We start from the raw sequence: 16,478 nt of genomic DNA, 5'->3' as shown, positions 1-16,478 counted from the left end.
CCTTAAAACTCAACATTCAAAATACTAAGATCATGGCATCCAGTCCCAGAACTTCATGGTGAATAGAAAGGGAAAAAGTAGTAGCAGTGACAGATTTTATTTTCTTGGGCTCCAAAATCACTGTGTATGGTGACTGCAGCCATGATATTAAAAGATGCTTGCTCCTTGGAAGGAAAGCTATGACAAATCTAGACAGCATATTAAAAAGCAAGAGACATCACCTTGCCAACAAAGGTCTATGTAGTCAAACCTATGTTTTCCCAGTACTCATATATGGATGTGAGAGTTGGACTATAAAGAAAACTGAACACTGAAGAATTGATGCTTTGAATTGTGGTGTTGGAGAAAATTCTTGAGAGTCCTTTGGACAGCAAGGAGATCCAACCAGTCAATCCTAAAGGCAATCAGTCCTGAATATTCATTGGAAGGACTGATGCTGAAGCTGAAGCTCCAATACTTTGGCCACCTGATGTGAAGAACCGACTTGTTAGAAAAGACCCTGATGCTGGGAAAGACTGAAGGCAAAAGGTGAAGAGGGCAGCAAAAGATGAGACAGTTAGATAGCATCACTGACTCAATGGACTTGAATTTGAGCAAACTCTAGAAGACAGTGGACAGGGAAGCCTGGCGTGCTGTAGTTCACGGGGTCGCGAAGAGTTGGAAACAACTTAGCAACTGAACAACAAGAACAGCAAGACACATTTTCATAAAGGACCCAGTAGAAAATATTTTAGCTCTGCAGGCCATTAGGTCTCCATCACAACTACTCAACTTTTTCCATGGTAAGCCCAAAACAATCATCAGGAATACAGAAATGAATGGGTATAGCTGTGTGCTAATAAAATTTTATTTATAAAAACAAGTGATGCCCAGATAGCGTGTTGATCTATGGTCTATACACACAGTCTTCATAGTCCATAATCTCAGGCCCTCACAAGATCCCTTTAACAACTTTCAACTCAGTCTTTTCCTTTTAATAATAACTTGAAAATGAACACACAGGTGATTCAACTGGATTTAACACTTACAATATGAGGTACATATAAGGTTTCCAAAACTTGAGTACTTATTATGAGCCAGACCCATTTCTAAGTGTTTCATATGCATTACAGTATGTCTCCTACATATGAACCTTCAAGTTGCAAACTTTCAAAGATGCAAATGTATGTTCACGTGGCTGGCTAACCACATGAGTTAGTTCACATGTCTGGCATACGTTGTCATGTGCATGCATCCTTTACAAGTAGTTGTGCTTTTGTGTACATTACTGTATGGCATTTTATAGTATCTTCGTTTTAAGCACAGGATGTTCAGAAGCAAGTGTAAAAGCAGCGGTGATGTAGCTGGTACTACTGCACTTTTCAAGGCACTGTACTGTAAGATTTTAAAAAGTTTTCTTTATTTTTTGTGTATTATTTGTGTGAAAAGCACTGGAAATCTATTACAGTTCAGTACCATACAGCCCATCGGGTTAGTTGGGTACCTAAGCTAAGTCTCTTTGACTTATGAATGCACTCTCAGAAACGAACTTGTTCATATGTAGGCAACTTACTGGACCTCATTTCATTCTCACATAATAACCCTATAAGGTGGGAGATGAAATACTCAGAGATTTAAGGCAGCTGGCCCAAAGTGACACATGTAGGAAGTGGGAAAAGCAGGATTCAAACTATGACAATCTGGTTCCAGAGCCTGAGTGCTCCCCTAACTACACCCAAGAATACCTCCATAACTCCAGCATACAGTTTGCATTTTTGTTTATGACTGATTTAGTAGCAGGAGATACTATTTATTATAGGGACAGATTTAATATGTATCTATATAAAGCTGATGACTCACAGTTAAGCATTATATTCTCCTGAACACAAAAAGGGGATGACAGAGTTAAATTAGCGCATTAGGGTGGGGAGAGTGAGTTGAATTCAAAGAACCAATGATGCCTCAGTTAAAATGCATTCTGTAAGCAATTAAGTAACAGGACATTGTCTTCCAGTTAATGTGGGTTTGTATTTTCCGTATCTCTCTCCTTTGACATTCTGAATGAGAAAACAAAAAGTCTATAGAGACACACAGTTTTCAAAAACATGGTGATTCAAATAAATATTTGGCCACCTGATGCAAAGAGCCAACTCATTGGAAAAGACTCTGACGCTGACAAAGATTGAAGGCAAAAGGAAAAGAGGGTGGCAAAGGATGAGATAGTTAGATAGCATCACCGACTCAATGGACACGAATTCGAGCAAACTCCAGGAGGTAGAGGATGACAGGGAAGCCTGGTGTGCTGCAGTTCACTGGCTCACAAAGAGTCAGACTTGACTCAGTGACAGAATAACAACAATAACAATAATAATAACAACAATAATTGTGACACACAATTAATTGAACTCTGCAAGGCTGCTGCTGCTGCTGCTATGTCACTTCAGTCATGTCCAACTCTGTGTGACCCCACAGACGGCAGCCCACCAGGCTCCTCTGTCCATGGAATTTTCCAGGCACTAACACTTTTTTCTTTTTTCCTTTAAAAAGGTTCTGTATAGTACTGGGGTTTCAGAACACTGAACTTGATGAAGAGAAATACGCATCACAGAGAAACAAGTAGTAAGTCAATACAAGGGCTAAAATTCCAACTACGCTGATAAGCTAAACGGATCTTTTTTCCAATACCTATACGTTTTTATAACTGCTTTTTTGTTTTCCCTTTATTGCAAAGAGTATTTTGTTCTTTTCCTTTAACATTACTTCTTTGGAAGAAATGTTGTCTGAGGATTATTATCTTTGAAAACAATACTGCATCTTTAAAATAACTCACTGTAAGCCAGTGCAGATGTTTTTCTGGAATTCTCTTGCTTTTTCTATGGTCCAACAGATGCTGGCAATTTGATCTCTGGTTCCTCTGCCTTTTCTAAATCCAGCTTGAACATCTGGCTGGCAAGAGAATTCCAGAAAAACATCTACTACTTCTTTACTGACTAAGCCAAAGCTCTTGACTGTGTGTGTCACAACAAACTGTGGAAAATTCTTAAAGAGAGGTCCGTTGGCACCACTGACTCAATGAACCTGAGTTTGAGCAAGCTCTGGGAGACGGTGAAAGACAGGGAAGCCTGGTGGGCTGCAGTCCATGGCGTTGCAAAGAGTCAGACACAACTAAGCGACTGAACATCAAACAACAAGCCAGTGTAACATGTAATACAATAAAGATTCTTTGTCTAAAAGAAGACTCAGTATCACCTGATTCTGGAGGAATTTACTTTTTAAAGAAATTGTTTCCTTATCATGGGTGAAAGACTGGTTCTAAATAGTAACATGAAATTAACTCAATGCATGAATATAACCTCCAACTAAAAATGCAGGTTATTTTGGAAGTGACAATTCAGTGCTTTACTTTGGCAGAGAAAATGTAATGGTCCTAACATTAGAAAAAGATTAGCACATGAGACTTAATCTAGTAAAATTTTGATACTATTCAACTAATTTCATTTAAATTAATTCATTAGTACTGCTCTAACATAATTTAACAAAATATAACCAACAGTACTACTAAAAATGAAAGCAAACTTTCTTTAAAGCATTATTAAAATTGTGCCAGTCTTATCTGATCTTATATTTTCTCAGGAGAAACTAAAAAATATTTTAATGAGAAGAATCTAACATATTCCATCATGTGGCTCAAATACCAATCAACTAAAACTACTTTAAAAAGCTTTTCAGGAAAAAAAATAAAAAAGAACAACAACTTATAAATAAATGGAAAAAACAAATTTAAGTGACATTCAGTGTTCAAATCACCTTTTCTCCTTTAGTTTCAACTCACCAGTCTTGCAAGTCAATCTCAACCAAAGTATCTGTAAATGAGCCAGTACTATTACAGTTGGTCAAGCTGCTTCACTCACATCTCTCAGGTAAAACTGGCATCAACAAGCTTCACAGAAATAAAGTCATTATAAGAGACCTTCACATCATCAGTAGCTCCTTTATTCCCTTTGCCTTGGCAGTTATTAAAGACCACTGCCCTGAAACATGCTATCCTAAATATATTTTCTTAAATAAGTCCTTTCCTAATGGAGGTAAACACTGGAAATATGGAACTTTCCAGCACAAAAATCTGTTTATTAAGCAACCATAGTTTTAAAGGCTGAATTATAGTAAAATCCAGTGAATCACCACTTAGCTAACTTGAAAGTTGTGTATTCACATTTACAAAACAATTCCTCTTCATTTGGGACCCACTGGAAATGAAATCTTTTGGGCTTAGTTTGCACTGAGTATAATGTCTAAGAGAACGGCTCACTAATCATTTTCTTAAGCTAGTCCAAGTGAACAGAATAAAATTACAGCCCCATTATTTATATAAAGTTGGACTTTATCAGAGGAAATGACTTGATAAGCATTTTGTTTTTTCAGGTCATATTAGATTATGCTGAGCAATCTAAGACATATAATCAATCCAGAATCTGATATGCCCGTTTTACACAAGACTATTTGGCCAAAGGTCAAGTTTGTTTATTTGTTTGTCCACCTCCAGGCAACATTAAATATCCACTAAATGAGTCAGTTGCTGTTGCTGGTTTCCTTTAACACGAAGTTCTAATTAATTCAGAAAAAGGCCTTCCTAAAAAAACATATGTTTTAGAGCAAGGTCCTCGACCTCTGGGCATGGACCGGTACCTCCAGTCAGATCAGTGGCAGCATTCAATTAGAAATAAAGAACATAATAAATGTGATGTGCTTGAATCATTCCAAAACAATCCCCCCTAGGCCTCCCTCCCCAAGTCCATGGAAAAACTGTCCTCTACAAAACCAGTCTTTGGTGCCATGAAGTTTGGGAACCACTGATCTGGAGTGAGGAAGATCAGATAATGTAGAAAACCTTGCAACTCAGTTTAAGGGTTTTTACGAATGTTTTTGGTTCAAGGTAGAAAAGTGAGGAAGCTGCCCTAGTTCTAAATTACCTCTCCTATGCCCTTGAAGAACTGACAAGTTGACAAATGGACAAAGGGCCTCAAAGGGCGTCAATAATGTAGAGGAAAGCATAGCAGGAGTTGAAGACCAAGAAAGCCCAGAAAACAAATGCCCCTCAGTAACCAACAACTAACTATTTTGTCAATGGCTATTACTTTTTTGAAGCTTGTATTAAGCAATAACTACTATTCCCAGAAGAGAAAAATATAGCATGGAAAAAAAACACAAGTGAATGTGTCAGTCGCCCAGTCGTGTGCAACTCTGTGCAACCCCATGGACTGTATCCCGCCAGGCTTCTCTGTCCATTGGATTTTCCAGGCAAGAATACTGGACTGGAGTGGGTAGCCATACCTTTCTCCAGAGGATCTTCCCAACCCAGGGATTGAACTTGCGTCTACGCTTGGCAGATTCTTTACCACTGAGACACCTGGGAAGTCCATATATCAAGGGCTAAATGTTGTAATTGATTTAACAAAATAGGATTCCTAAGAATTATCTAAAGCTTGACTAAGATTCCTGCTGCTTACAGGGATTTACAGATTTTCTTTCTTAAAGGTAATATTATTTGTTAAAATAAGTCTTAATCTCAGTCTAGTAACCTATGAAGAGATATATCTTCAATTTTCTCTATTTATGTATTTTAGGACAAGAAATTATGAGTAATTCTAACATTAAATGGTAACACTTGGGCTAACTTAGAAATTACTTGACCTATATGTGGTGGTGGTGGTGGTTTAGTTGCTAAGTTGTGTCCGACACTTGCGAACCCATGGACTGTAGCCCACTAGGCTCCTCTGTCCATGGAATTTTCCATGCAAGAACATTGGAGTGGGTTGCCGTTTCCTTCTCCATGACCTATCTGTATAAAACCATTAATCATAAGTAACCTTTTCTTTCTTTTCAAAGAGTAGCATGGGGTGGCAGGAAACTACCTTATTCTGAAACATGCAAATAATTAATTATAATGTTATATTGACACTGGACAATAAACATAGAATAGAAATCTCTAGAGGGAGAAAAAGGCTGGGAAGAAACTGTAAAGAACATGAGCTTTAACACTCAAAGCAAGAATTTGGAAGCTAAATTACACTACATTCATCAGTTATAGGACCTTGGACAAATTACTTATCTTTTGATTCTGTTTCTTCATCATAAAAATGGGTATAATGAGTACATTGTAAGGATTCTTGGAGGATAAGAATGAGTACTTAAGTGTGAGACCAGTTACTTCATCTTGTAACAACCTCTACACACAAGAGGAAACTGTTACTGAAAAAAATCAAATCACTGTTCTTTTAAGATACAAACTATACTATGAACACTGAGTATATCATAATAAAAGCTAAGACCGTCAACCTTTCTGAATTCTTGAACCTCTCTGAATGATGGGAAGAGGGAAGATAATAGGCACTTGAAAAAAATCTTGCATGGAATTTCAAGAAATCCATGCACTTCCTTAAAGATTTTTGATTAAAAAAAAAAAAACAACTCTTAGTAAAAAAAAAAGTAATGCTGTGTTTGACCTATTCCTATCCTAATAATATACAGATACAAGAAAAGAAAAAAGAAAAGACAGGATATCATCCTTCTAAGTACAGAGTCACAATATTTGCCATCAAACAGAAAAACTCATTTCCCATGATGGGAGCAAAAGTTCTACTGACTTGCTCTCAACTGGAGGCACTGCTGGCAGCTGCTACTTTGTCATTTCTGTCACAGGGGAACCCTCAGAAACCTTGCCTTCCTCCTTACCCTACTGCCAACAAGACAAAAAACCAATCATACATGGAAGGCTTCAGAAAAAAAAAAAATCGAATTCTATTTTCACATAGTGATTTTCTAACTCAACTTTCCAAACAGTGATTTAATAAGACTGCTCCTTCATTATTTAAATTTGAAGATCATTCTTTTGATTCTTTTTCTTCATTTAATGACCAGGAGTTACTCAAACTTTTTTCCTTACACTGTATTCACTTTCGAGATGTAAACCATTGAATAAAAAACTGCCTAAGTGAAAGAAAGTCAAAGTCTAAAACAAAATAATTTAAAGTCTAAAAAAAAATTCATAATATGTTAATAATATTCATAGCATATAATAAACACATTTATGCAACCTTCTAATATTTGGGAAATGAGTCTCATGCATTGGTTATACATGGTGACTGCTCAATACTTTTGAATATATAACATATTCTGAATTCCTAGAATAGGAATGAGAATGAAGACCACTGAATATTAATTACAAGTACTTAAAATAATGCTTGACAGATAGATGTTTTAAAAAAAAGTCTAAGTAAAGAATCCGCCTGCCTATGCAGGAGACCTGGGTTTGATCCCTGGGTTGGGAAGATCCCCTGGAGGAGGAAATGGCAACCCACTCCAGAATTCTTGCCTAGGAAATCACACGGACAGAGGGGTCTGGCAGGCTACGGTCCATGTGGTTGCAAATTGTTGGACAAGACTGAGCAACTCAACAACAACTAGGTGAACAAATCAATCAAGGACTAAATGAATGAGCAAATAACAAGGAAAAATATGACCTCACTGAAAATTTGGACAATTCAGATTTCAAACTGAAATGGAAAACTGATTCAGACAAACCTAAGAATATGAAACTGACTCTAAAACAAACGGTCAGATTAAAAAAAAAGCAGTTATTGAAAAGTAGTTTTCCAGAACTAAAGTTTTCACTATGCAGTTTTCCAGACCTAAAGAAAATAAGAATACCAAATAGAGATGAAATTATAGCAGAAAAGGTCCAGAATCAATATAGTTTATTTGTAATGGCTATTTTTAAAGCAAAGACACATAATGTGAAACAAATAGATACTACAGCTTGATACATCAATAATGATTTGATAGTTCCATTATCAATAATTAACTTTAAAAATCTGTGAGTTCAAACTTTAAAATCTTTCCAAAAAACTCAAAAGTTGACTTTTAAATAAAAATTATTAATAAAGTAAAAAGTAACAGCATGTCAAATTCTAAATGTGATTTATTTACTAAATAAATCAATTTTGAAAAGGCAGGTTAACATTTTAAGTACCGAAACAGATAGACCCTACTTTCTTTTTTTTTTAATTGGAGGATAATTGCTTTACGATATTGTGATTTCGGCTATAAAACAACATGAATCAGCAACAGGTATATGTCCCCTCCCTCCTAAACACTCCCATCTCCCTTTCCATCCCACCCCTCTAGGCTATCACGGAGCACTGGGTTGAGCTCCCTGTGTCACACAGCAACTTCCCCCTAGCTCTCTACTTTATATACGGTAATGTATTTTCCATGCTGTTCTCTCAATTCATCCCACCCTCTCCTTCCCCGCTGTGTCCAGTCTGTTCTCTATGTCTGCATCTCCACTGCTGCCCTGCAAACACATTCATCTACAGTACCATCCTTCTAGATTCCATATGTGTGCATTAATATACAACATCTGTCTTTCTCTTTCTGACTTACTTCACTCTTCGACCCCACTTTCAAAAATGTGTATGAGGTGGCAGGAAGGGGAGAGAGACACTTCCAGCTATAAAGATTTTATAAAAATATGAACTATCAAGACTTACAAGAACAACTTGTACAAAAAACATATTTCCTGACACACACACAATAATCATAGGATTTTTTTAACTGTATAAAGCTTTTCTTCCTTAGGCTTTTAACTTATAAAATATCAGTTCTACTTTTCAACAAAAGATTAAGAGAGAAATCCTCTACACTTACCCACGTGGTGCCTAAAAATTGAAAAACTAACCTAGACACTGGAGAAAAGGTTGAAGTCAAGGTGGGAGTTAACTACATCAGGCCTAGTTAACAAACCTGTGCGTATCCTTTCCAGTTTACATATTCCTTGTGATATGGTATCTCACTCAGACGCACAGGCAATATACTAGAATAACTAAGAATTTTTTTTTTTTAGATATACTGGAAGTGTCCCTTCTCCAGGGGATCGTCCTAACCCAGGGATCAAACCCAGGTCTCCTGCATTGTAGGTGGATTCTTTACCAGCTGAGCCACAAGGGAAGCCCAGATATACTAGAATCATACTGCAAATATGATGCTTGGCTAAGTTATTAATATTTAAACAATATCTGCTCCTGTCTTGCCATCTCTAAAATACAAAGAACAACAGCACCTATTTCAAAAGATTTATTGGGTTGACCAAAAAGTTTGTCCAGGTTTTCCGTAACACTGTAGAAAAATGCCCAAACTTCTTGGCAACCCAATACCTGAGATGACATATATATGCAAAAGCTGGTACCAATTAACTACACCAACTAAGTAGCATCCTGACTGGCACTGAGATGTCGACATTGGGATAAAACACACATGTATAGTACAGTCAATGTCTGATGAATGAATAAAAAAGAAAATTCCATTAAGAAAGTCTGAGTAACAAGATAGTTGCACAGATAAACTAGAAAATACAGGATCCAAATTTCTGGAACACTCGTTCTGTCAAATCAGGGATAATTCAAGAATTTTATTCAAAAACACAAATAACATGCTAGGCACTATATTATACTCTGATGCCATAAGAAAGGATGTATTCCATCTCAAGTAAAATAGAGAACTGAAAGAAGTTTCTCTATATTACAAAAAGGATGTATATGTGTGTGTGTGTGTGTGTGTGTGTGTGTGTATGTATGTTCAGTCATGTTTGACTCTTGGTGACACACCTTGGGACTATAGCCCCCCAGGCTCCTCTATCCATGGAATTTTCCGGGCAAAAGTACTGGAGTGGGTTGCCATTTCCTACTCCAAAGGATCTTCCCTTACAAAGAGGTACCTGACCACGATTTGGATAGAAGGAGGAAGAGGAGTTTAAAAAGTCATATTTTTGCATTATATTGTCATCTATCCTACAAACCAGTATCACTACAGCAAGAGCAGACCAATCTATAGGGCACATTTTGTCTCCCCCTCTTAAAAAGATGCTGAATGGTGAAACATTAAGAAAGGTAATCTGGAGAGGGACTCCTGCTTGGGATGATAGGAATGTCCTGTATCTTGCTTTGTGTTGTGGTTACACTGTATATACAACTGCCAAAACTAAAAATACTAAGCACTTAAGAATTATGTGTTTTATTTTATGCTAATTACCATTAAACTAAAATGCTCATTTAAAAAAAAAAGTGCTCCTTATTATTCTCACAGGAAAATGTATTTAAAAGGAGCATAACCAAGATAATGATTATAATTCCCTGTGCTATAACTTGTATCCTTGTTGCTTATCTATTGTGTACATAGTAGCTTGTATCTCAATCTCATACCCCTAATTTGCCCCATCTCCATTATTTTGTAATAATGTTTAAAGAAGTACAATCTGTAAAAATATTGAATCACAGTGCTGAACAGCTAAAACTAATACAATATTGTAAGTTAACGATATTTCAACTAAAAAAAAAATTTCAAAGGAGCATAACCAAGTCTATTCATTATAAAATTAACTACAGAACGATCTGATCTCATTCAAAACATTCTAAGCAAGATATTCTTTTTTCAATGATAGGTGATGCAAAAGAAATTCTTGGAGATCACTGACTACTAGAATCCCTCAGATTCTCATTTGTTGCGGAATCTAGGAATGGACTGACACATTTCAGCTGCATTTCACGTGTTGTTCAACTTTATGGTTTGAGAACGTCAGTGGAAATTTTGTTTCACTGCTCGTCTTGGGTGTACTTGGAGGAAAACGTCTTGTGAGAAACACAGGAGTAGAAATAGTTTTCAACTAGAAATCCAAAACCCAGCTTCCAGCTCTAGGGCTAAAGGCCGCATGGAAACACGGAACAAGTCCCTTAACCATTCTGTGCCTGTGATAATCTCCTATCACAGGGCCTTCATAAGGATAGAACGTAGCAATTTGTGAAAGAACTCTGCCAAGTCAAAGCAGTTTATTATTCTAAAGTGGTTTAGCGGTATAACACTGCAGTCGAACCCTAAATTTAACCCTGACATTTTAAGTTCTCAGGGGACATCCAATGCACATCTCATTTGAACTAGAATGGCACGTTCAAGGGACAGAAACTGGTAGGTTACGCCTACTCCAAAAAAAGAGGGGTAGGAAGGCAGTCTCCTCCACTTCTAAACTTTCAGAAGTCTAGATTTCTGGGAACTGATCTTCGAAAACACCTGGTACAATCTTGCAAATTTAAAAAGGAAAATGAGGAAATAATGCCTATAGTAAGATAGATTCTTCTGTAATCCTCGTCTTGTCAACAGTCAACGAAGAAATGAATTGCTCCGGGCGTACAGAAAGCTTTCCTCCTACATTATTGTGGCGTAGTAGACAAGCAATCAGCAAGCATTGACTGTATTCCTTCGCAAATCTTTAGCACACACTTCCACGCCTTCCTTAAACTGCGTCCATCCCAGGAACGAAAAGAGAGCAAGGCCTAAAGGTCTTCAGATCATCCATCACAACTCCCTCCCCCTTCTATTCCAGGTCCAGCGGGCCCCGGCCATCACACCCTTTCCGGATCGCCCATCCCCAGGGCGGCCAGCCTCACCAGCTGTTCCCGGCGGCTGGAGCTCCGATCGGTTGGCGCCCGGCGGCCCCGAACATTAACGACACCCAAGAGCCTGGCCTCGAGGCTCAGGCCCGAGAACAGACTCCAACTACCGCACCACCAGCGACTTCCCAGGAGCAGTTCAGCATTTTGAGCTGAGCTTCCGGAAGCCGACAGCAGGCGGAAAACGGAAGCTCGGAGCAACCATTAGTTCCCCTCCCCACCTCCACTGCTTCTTTCTCTGAAAATCTCCTCTTTTTTCCTCATAGAAGGGAGAGGGGTCAATAATTTGAAATCTTTAATTAGCAAAATTTCTTAGTTTTTCTTTCTGGTGTTTCGGACACTGAAAGAGTGTTGGAGGAAAAAATGTGAAGTCAACGAAAGTTGAATCCCGGGGATCGGCGGAATGGTTTAGCCCGGTTGCCTAGGAGACCGAGAGTAACTCCGGAGGTGCCTCGGGCAGGCGGAGGCTATGGCCACGTTAGCCAGGCTGCAAGCCCGGTCGAAGAGCATAGCACAGCAATATTACTACAGGAACAGGTAGGGTATCAGTTAGGGGAGCGCGAAAAGGCCTGGCTTCACCCCCATCCCGTTACTCCTCAGCAGGAACGTCCTGTGAATTCATTGCGTAATTGAGTACCCCTCACTTCTCTTCCTCGTTGGTAGTCTGCAAACAGAATCACGAATTTTTGAAAGTAGTGTTAGCATACAGGGGGATTCCCGATGCAGGGGGCCATGGTTATCATCTGGAGATAATTTAAGTAAAATTCCAGTAGAAATAAAATTGTACGATAAGTGTTTTCCTTTGACATCATCACGCCACAATGGGATGAAACCTGTGTCCTCTTATGGAAAGTTTGATGGCCTCACTGGGCTCACCCTGTCTCCTTAGCTGGGTGAGCTCGGAGTGTCCCCCATCTACCTCCATTATGTCACGAATGTCGCTGAACTCAACTGTTCTATGACTCGTCTTCCCAGAGTGGCAGTATGTAAACTATTCTGACAGGATAATCAATACCAATTTGTTAAGAGGGCTGAAGAAGACACTGGCGGCCCTATCCATCTCTCTACACCTAAACATCCTACAAAAGGTTCCTTTGAACAATGGTCTTCTGGAAGCAATGCCTCAGGACATTTTCTAAGCTAAGAGAAGTTCCAAAAAAGTGAAAAGGACATTGGTAGAATATAGTGACATACCAGACCAATAGAAAATATACTAAGAAGACAATCTTGCTGAGCTGTTCTTATTCTAACATTTATCTCACCTAATACATTCTTGGGCTTCCCTTGTGGCTCAGCTGGTAAAGAATACACCTGCAATGCGGGAGACCTGGGTTCAGTCCCTGGGTAGGAAAGATCCCTTGGCAAAGGGAAAGGCTACACACTCCAGTATTCTGGCCTGGAGAATTTATTATTAATATTAATATTTTCAATATGAATGAAAGTCTTTAAAGAAGGAATTGAAATTCCCAAGTTTGTCTAGTTAAAAGAAAAAAGAACAAGGTATTGAATAGCAAAGAAGAAAAACGCATATAAAATGTTAACATATGAAAAAATCAACAGGTAATTTTCTTAAGAAATTGTTTTCTTTTTCCCCTGTGTTATTGACCAGATCAGTTCTTTGCACACTGTGTACATCAGAATCACCCGAGGGTCTTGGTAAAATGCAGACTGATTCTCTGGGTCTCAGTTTTGGCCAGCATGTCTGCATTTCTCACATAGGTTCCTGTCAGGCCCCATTTTGCATAAGAAGGGAGACATTGTAAAAAAAAAAAAAAAATGGTGTATGAGCCTATCATTTAATTCATAAACATCTGTACAAGTTGTATGTTTATTCCTTCTTTATACAAGGCAAGGAAAATGAGATTCAGCCAGATTAGTAATTTGTATGAAGTCATACAGCTAAGTCTCAAAACCAAAGCCCAACTCTAAGGCCTATGATCTTCACTACCACCCTAGCCAAGATTTTCTTTGCACCACACTGGTTTTGATGAATTAAGGGGCAAAAAGCACCAAAATCCAGAAGTCCAAACGGCCTAAGCACATGGTTGGCCAAATCTATTATCATATAGGCAACAGAGCGGGAAGAAACCATTTTAATTCTTCTTGGCTTGTTTTAATGTTTTCCTTCTCAGTTGGTAACAAGACAGTGGCAAGCATGTTTAACAGCTGACACCAAATTGCCTCTGAAGTTAAAACACGACTTTGTTGGGAAAAATAAACTATGACTAAGTGCTTAGATTAGCACCTAAATCCTCCAGGGCCTGGGTGTCCACTGAGGAAGAGATGAGCTTCTTTGCCTAACAGAGGGGAAAGATTTGGAACTCCAAGAAGTGAGGTGTATGGTGCCTGCTAAGTTGCTTCAGTCATGTCTGACTCTGTGCAACTCTATGGACTGTGGCTCACCAGGTTCCTCTGTCGATGGGATTCTCCAGGCAAGAATACTGGAGTGGGTTGCCATGCCTTCCTCCAGGGATCTTCCCCCACACAGGGATCCAACTGTGTCTTTTATATTTCCTTCATTGGTAGGCTGGTTCTTTACCACTAGCGCCACCTGGGAGAAGTATGGTAGTAGCTGATACAATGAGAAAGCTAGGGGTATGGAAAGATACGTGCATTATCAGACCCCCCCCCCCCAAGCCCTCTGGGAAGTTGCTCCACAAGAAATGTTTTGTGGGTGTTCATATTTGGTGGTTTACTCATCAAAGAGGCTAAAAATCCTGTCTAGGATGTTACTGGGCAGCAAGAAGATAATACCCAGTTGCTATATGTCTAAGTATTGGCCTTTTTTTTTTTTTCAACTTTCAAATTACTTCCTAGTTTCATTTCTAGTCTTCCAAACTACTGAGATTTCTTTGTGACTTATTGATCATTTATACTGTCCTATTTGTGGAAAAAAAGAGTTTGGGATATGTTCATTAATCATAGTTCATTTCCCCCATATCCTTATTTAATGTGTCAAATACTAAAAGGAATGAGTTCAAAATGTCCTACTTCCACTGAATTCCACTGAGTTTCCACTGTGTGGTATCTTTTTTATGTCATATTATTTAGATTATATATGTATTCTAGTGCATCTCTCTTCATTATTGGCTCTCTCTTTTTTTTTGTTTTTTTGGATGTGCAAAATGTTACACCTTTGAATCCCACTTGCAGTTGTTAAAATTGTTTTTATTATTTCTTTAAGCAAATTTAATGCAGTAACATACAACTTGTAACATCAATATTGAGCCACCTTGATCGGATACGAGTTAATCGTATTGTTTTGTGTATTTCTCTTTGCAAGCAGAACATTTTAAGGTTTTAAATAATTAGAATCCAGGAAATTTGTGATGGGTTAAGTTAGTTTCTTTTTTTTAATTTAATTTTTCATTTTATGTTGGAGTATCGTTGATTTACAATGTTGTGTTAGTTTCAAGTGTACAGCGAAGTGATTCAGCTATACATATACACACGTATTGATATAAAGCCATCACCCTATGTTAAGCTACTTTGTAATTCTTGTCCTCTGTCATGAGTTTTCATGTATAAGCTATATTTTATTTTATTTTAGATTTTAACATTATTCAGAAGAAACTTATTTTTTAACATGAACATTTCTTATGAGGACTTAATGCACTCTACTTAGATTCTCAGTACTCTTTATGAATTAACTATTCACTGATTAATTAAATACTGACAGAGCACCTACTATGTGCTAAGGACTGTTCCATGTATTGAGGATATAGCAGTGAACAAAAAAGTCATGAGGTAAACAGAACATAAATAAACTTACATATAATATTTTATCTTAGGGTGATTATAATAGCAAAGAATAAAGCAGGGTAGGCAAGAAGCGAACTAAATATGCTGTTTTAAATGGAGTGGGCTGATGAGGCTCCTCTGATCAGGAGATATTTGAACAGAGTCCTAATAAAAGTGAATGAGCAGGCCTACTAGGTAGAGATCTAAGAGATGTTACAGCCTTCAGGAGCTGTAACATTAACTGCTATACCCCTGTTGTCAGAAGCCTGCATATATGCGTTGCAAAGCAGTGTTGGAGGTCAGATCATGTGGGGCTTTTAAGCCACAGTAAAGATACTGGATTCTACCCTGATTAAGGTAGGAGGTCATTGGGGATTTTCGATAGAGGAGTGACTTGATCTGCCTCTGTCTATAAAGAAAACTTGGACTTATTTTTAAATTGGATAAAGCATTTTTATTTGTTTTCTTTTTTTTTCTTCTGCTTTCCTTCTCCAATTACATCATTTATTAGTTTAACTCTTTGTGACCTCTTTTGCTTGTTATGAAAACTTCAGTTGAATTTGCTTATATAAAAAAAATAACATTTGAAATAGTTTGGAACTGTATGTGGGCTTCCCTAGTGACTCAGACAGTAAAAGAATCTGCCTGCAATGCAGGAGACCCAGGGTTGATCTCTGAGTCAGGAAGATCCCATGGAGAAGGGAATGGCTACCCACTCCAGTATATAGTTTTCTAAGGATATATAAGCAGAAATTAACCTAATAGATGTCAAAACATCTTTTAATTAATTTAGCGATAGGGAAAAGTGTGTGTAGGGGAATATAGAGAAAGCAGGTGCTCAGGAAGAGGGCTGGAAGTTTGGTAGAGACACTATAGTGACCAGGTGGTCAACTGTCAAATTTCCAGGACTCTCACCCTCTTAAATGGGGCATGGGGAATGCATGAGGCTAGAGAGGAGAGAGTAAAAAGAGAAATAAATGGGATTGAATATATGCTATGTGCTGAGAACTCTGTAAAATACTTTCACAAATATTATGTTGATTTCCACAATAATCATATGACGTGATTTTATTTTTCCTACTTTACAATGGAGGAAAATGAAATCTTTAAAGTGTAAATTACTTGTTCAGTAAGAACAAAGATCTAATGAAGTCTGATCTATCTCAGTCCAAAGTTATACTTGGATTGCTTGCTGTTTAGTCGCTCAGTTGTGTCCAACTCTTTTGTGGCCCCATGGATTGTAGCCCGCCAGGCTCCTCT

At 38.0% G+C, this 16,478-nt stretch overlaps 2 protein-coding genes across 9 annotated transcripts in view; one reads left to right on the top strand and one right to left on the bottom strand.

The window, feature by feature from the left end:
* GPATCH2 (G-patch domain containing 2) overlaps positions 1 to 11,643 on the bottom strand; it is a 197,993-nt gene extending 186,350 nt beyond the window's left edge. For all 3 annotated transcript variants that reach the window (XM_005910052.3, XM_070385510.1, XM_014483066.2), the window contains exon 1: positions 11,475 to 11,643. In XM_005910052.3, the coding sequence (XP_005910114.1) occupies positions 11,475 to 11,530 (56 nt within the window). In that variant the 5' untranslated portion in view covers positions 11,531 to 11,643. The remainder of the gene's footprint in view (positions 1 to 11,474) is intronic.
* Positions 11,644 to 11,898: 255 nt separating this feature from the next.
* SPATA17 (spermatogenesis associated 17) overlaps positions 11,899 to 16,478 on the top strand; it is a 251,553-nt gene continuing 246,973 nt past the window's right edge. For all 6 annotated transcript variants that reach the window (XM_070384497.1, XM_070384501.1, XM_070384499.1 and 3 more), the window contains exon 1: positions 11,899 to 12,014. In XM_070384497.1, the coding sequence (XP_070240598.1) occupies positions 11,947 to 12,014 (68 nt within the window). In that variant the 5' untranslated portion in view covers positions 11,899 to 11,946. The remainder of the gene's footprint in view (positions 12,015 to 16,478) is intronic.

This window comes from Bos mutus, chromosome 16 (assembly GCF_027580195.1).
Source record: "Bos mutus isolate GX-2022 chromosome 16, NWIPB_WYAK_1.1, whole genome shotgun sequence".
In the NCBI taxonomy this organism is placed as follows: domain Eukaryota; kingdom Metazoa; phylum Chordata; class Mammalia; order Artiodactyla; family Bovidae; genus Bos; species Bos mutus.
Note: the sequence above shows the minus strand (reverse complement) of the source record. Positions and strands in the feature narration are given on the sequence as shown.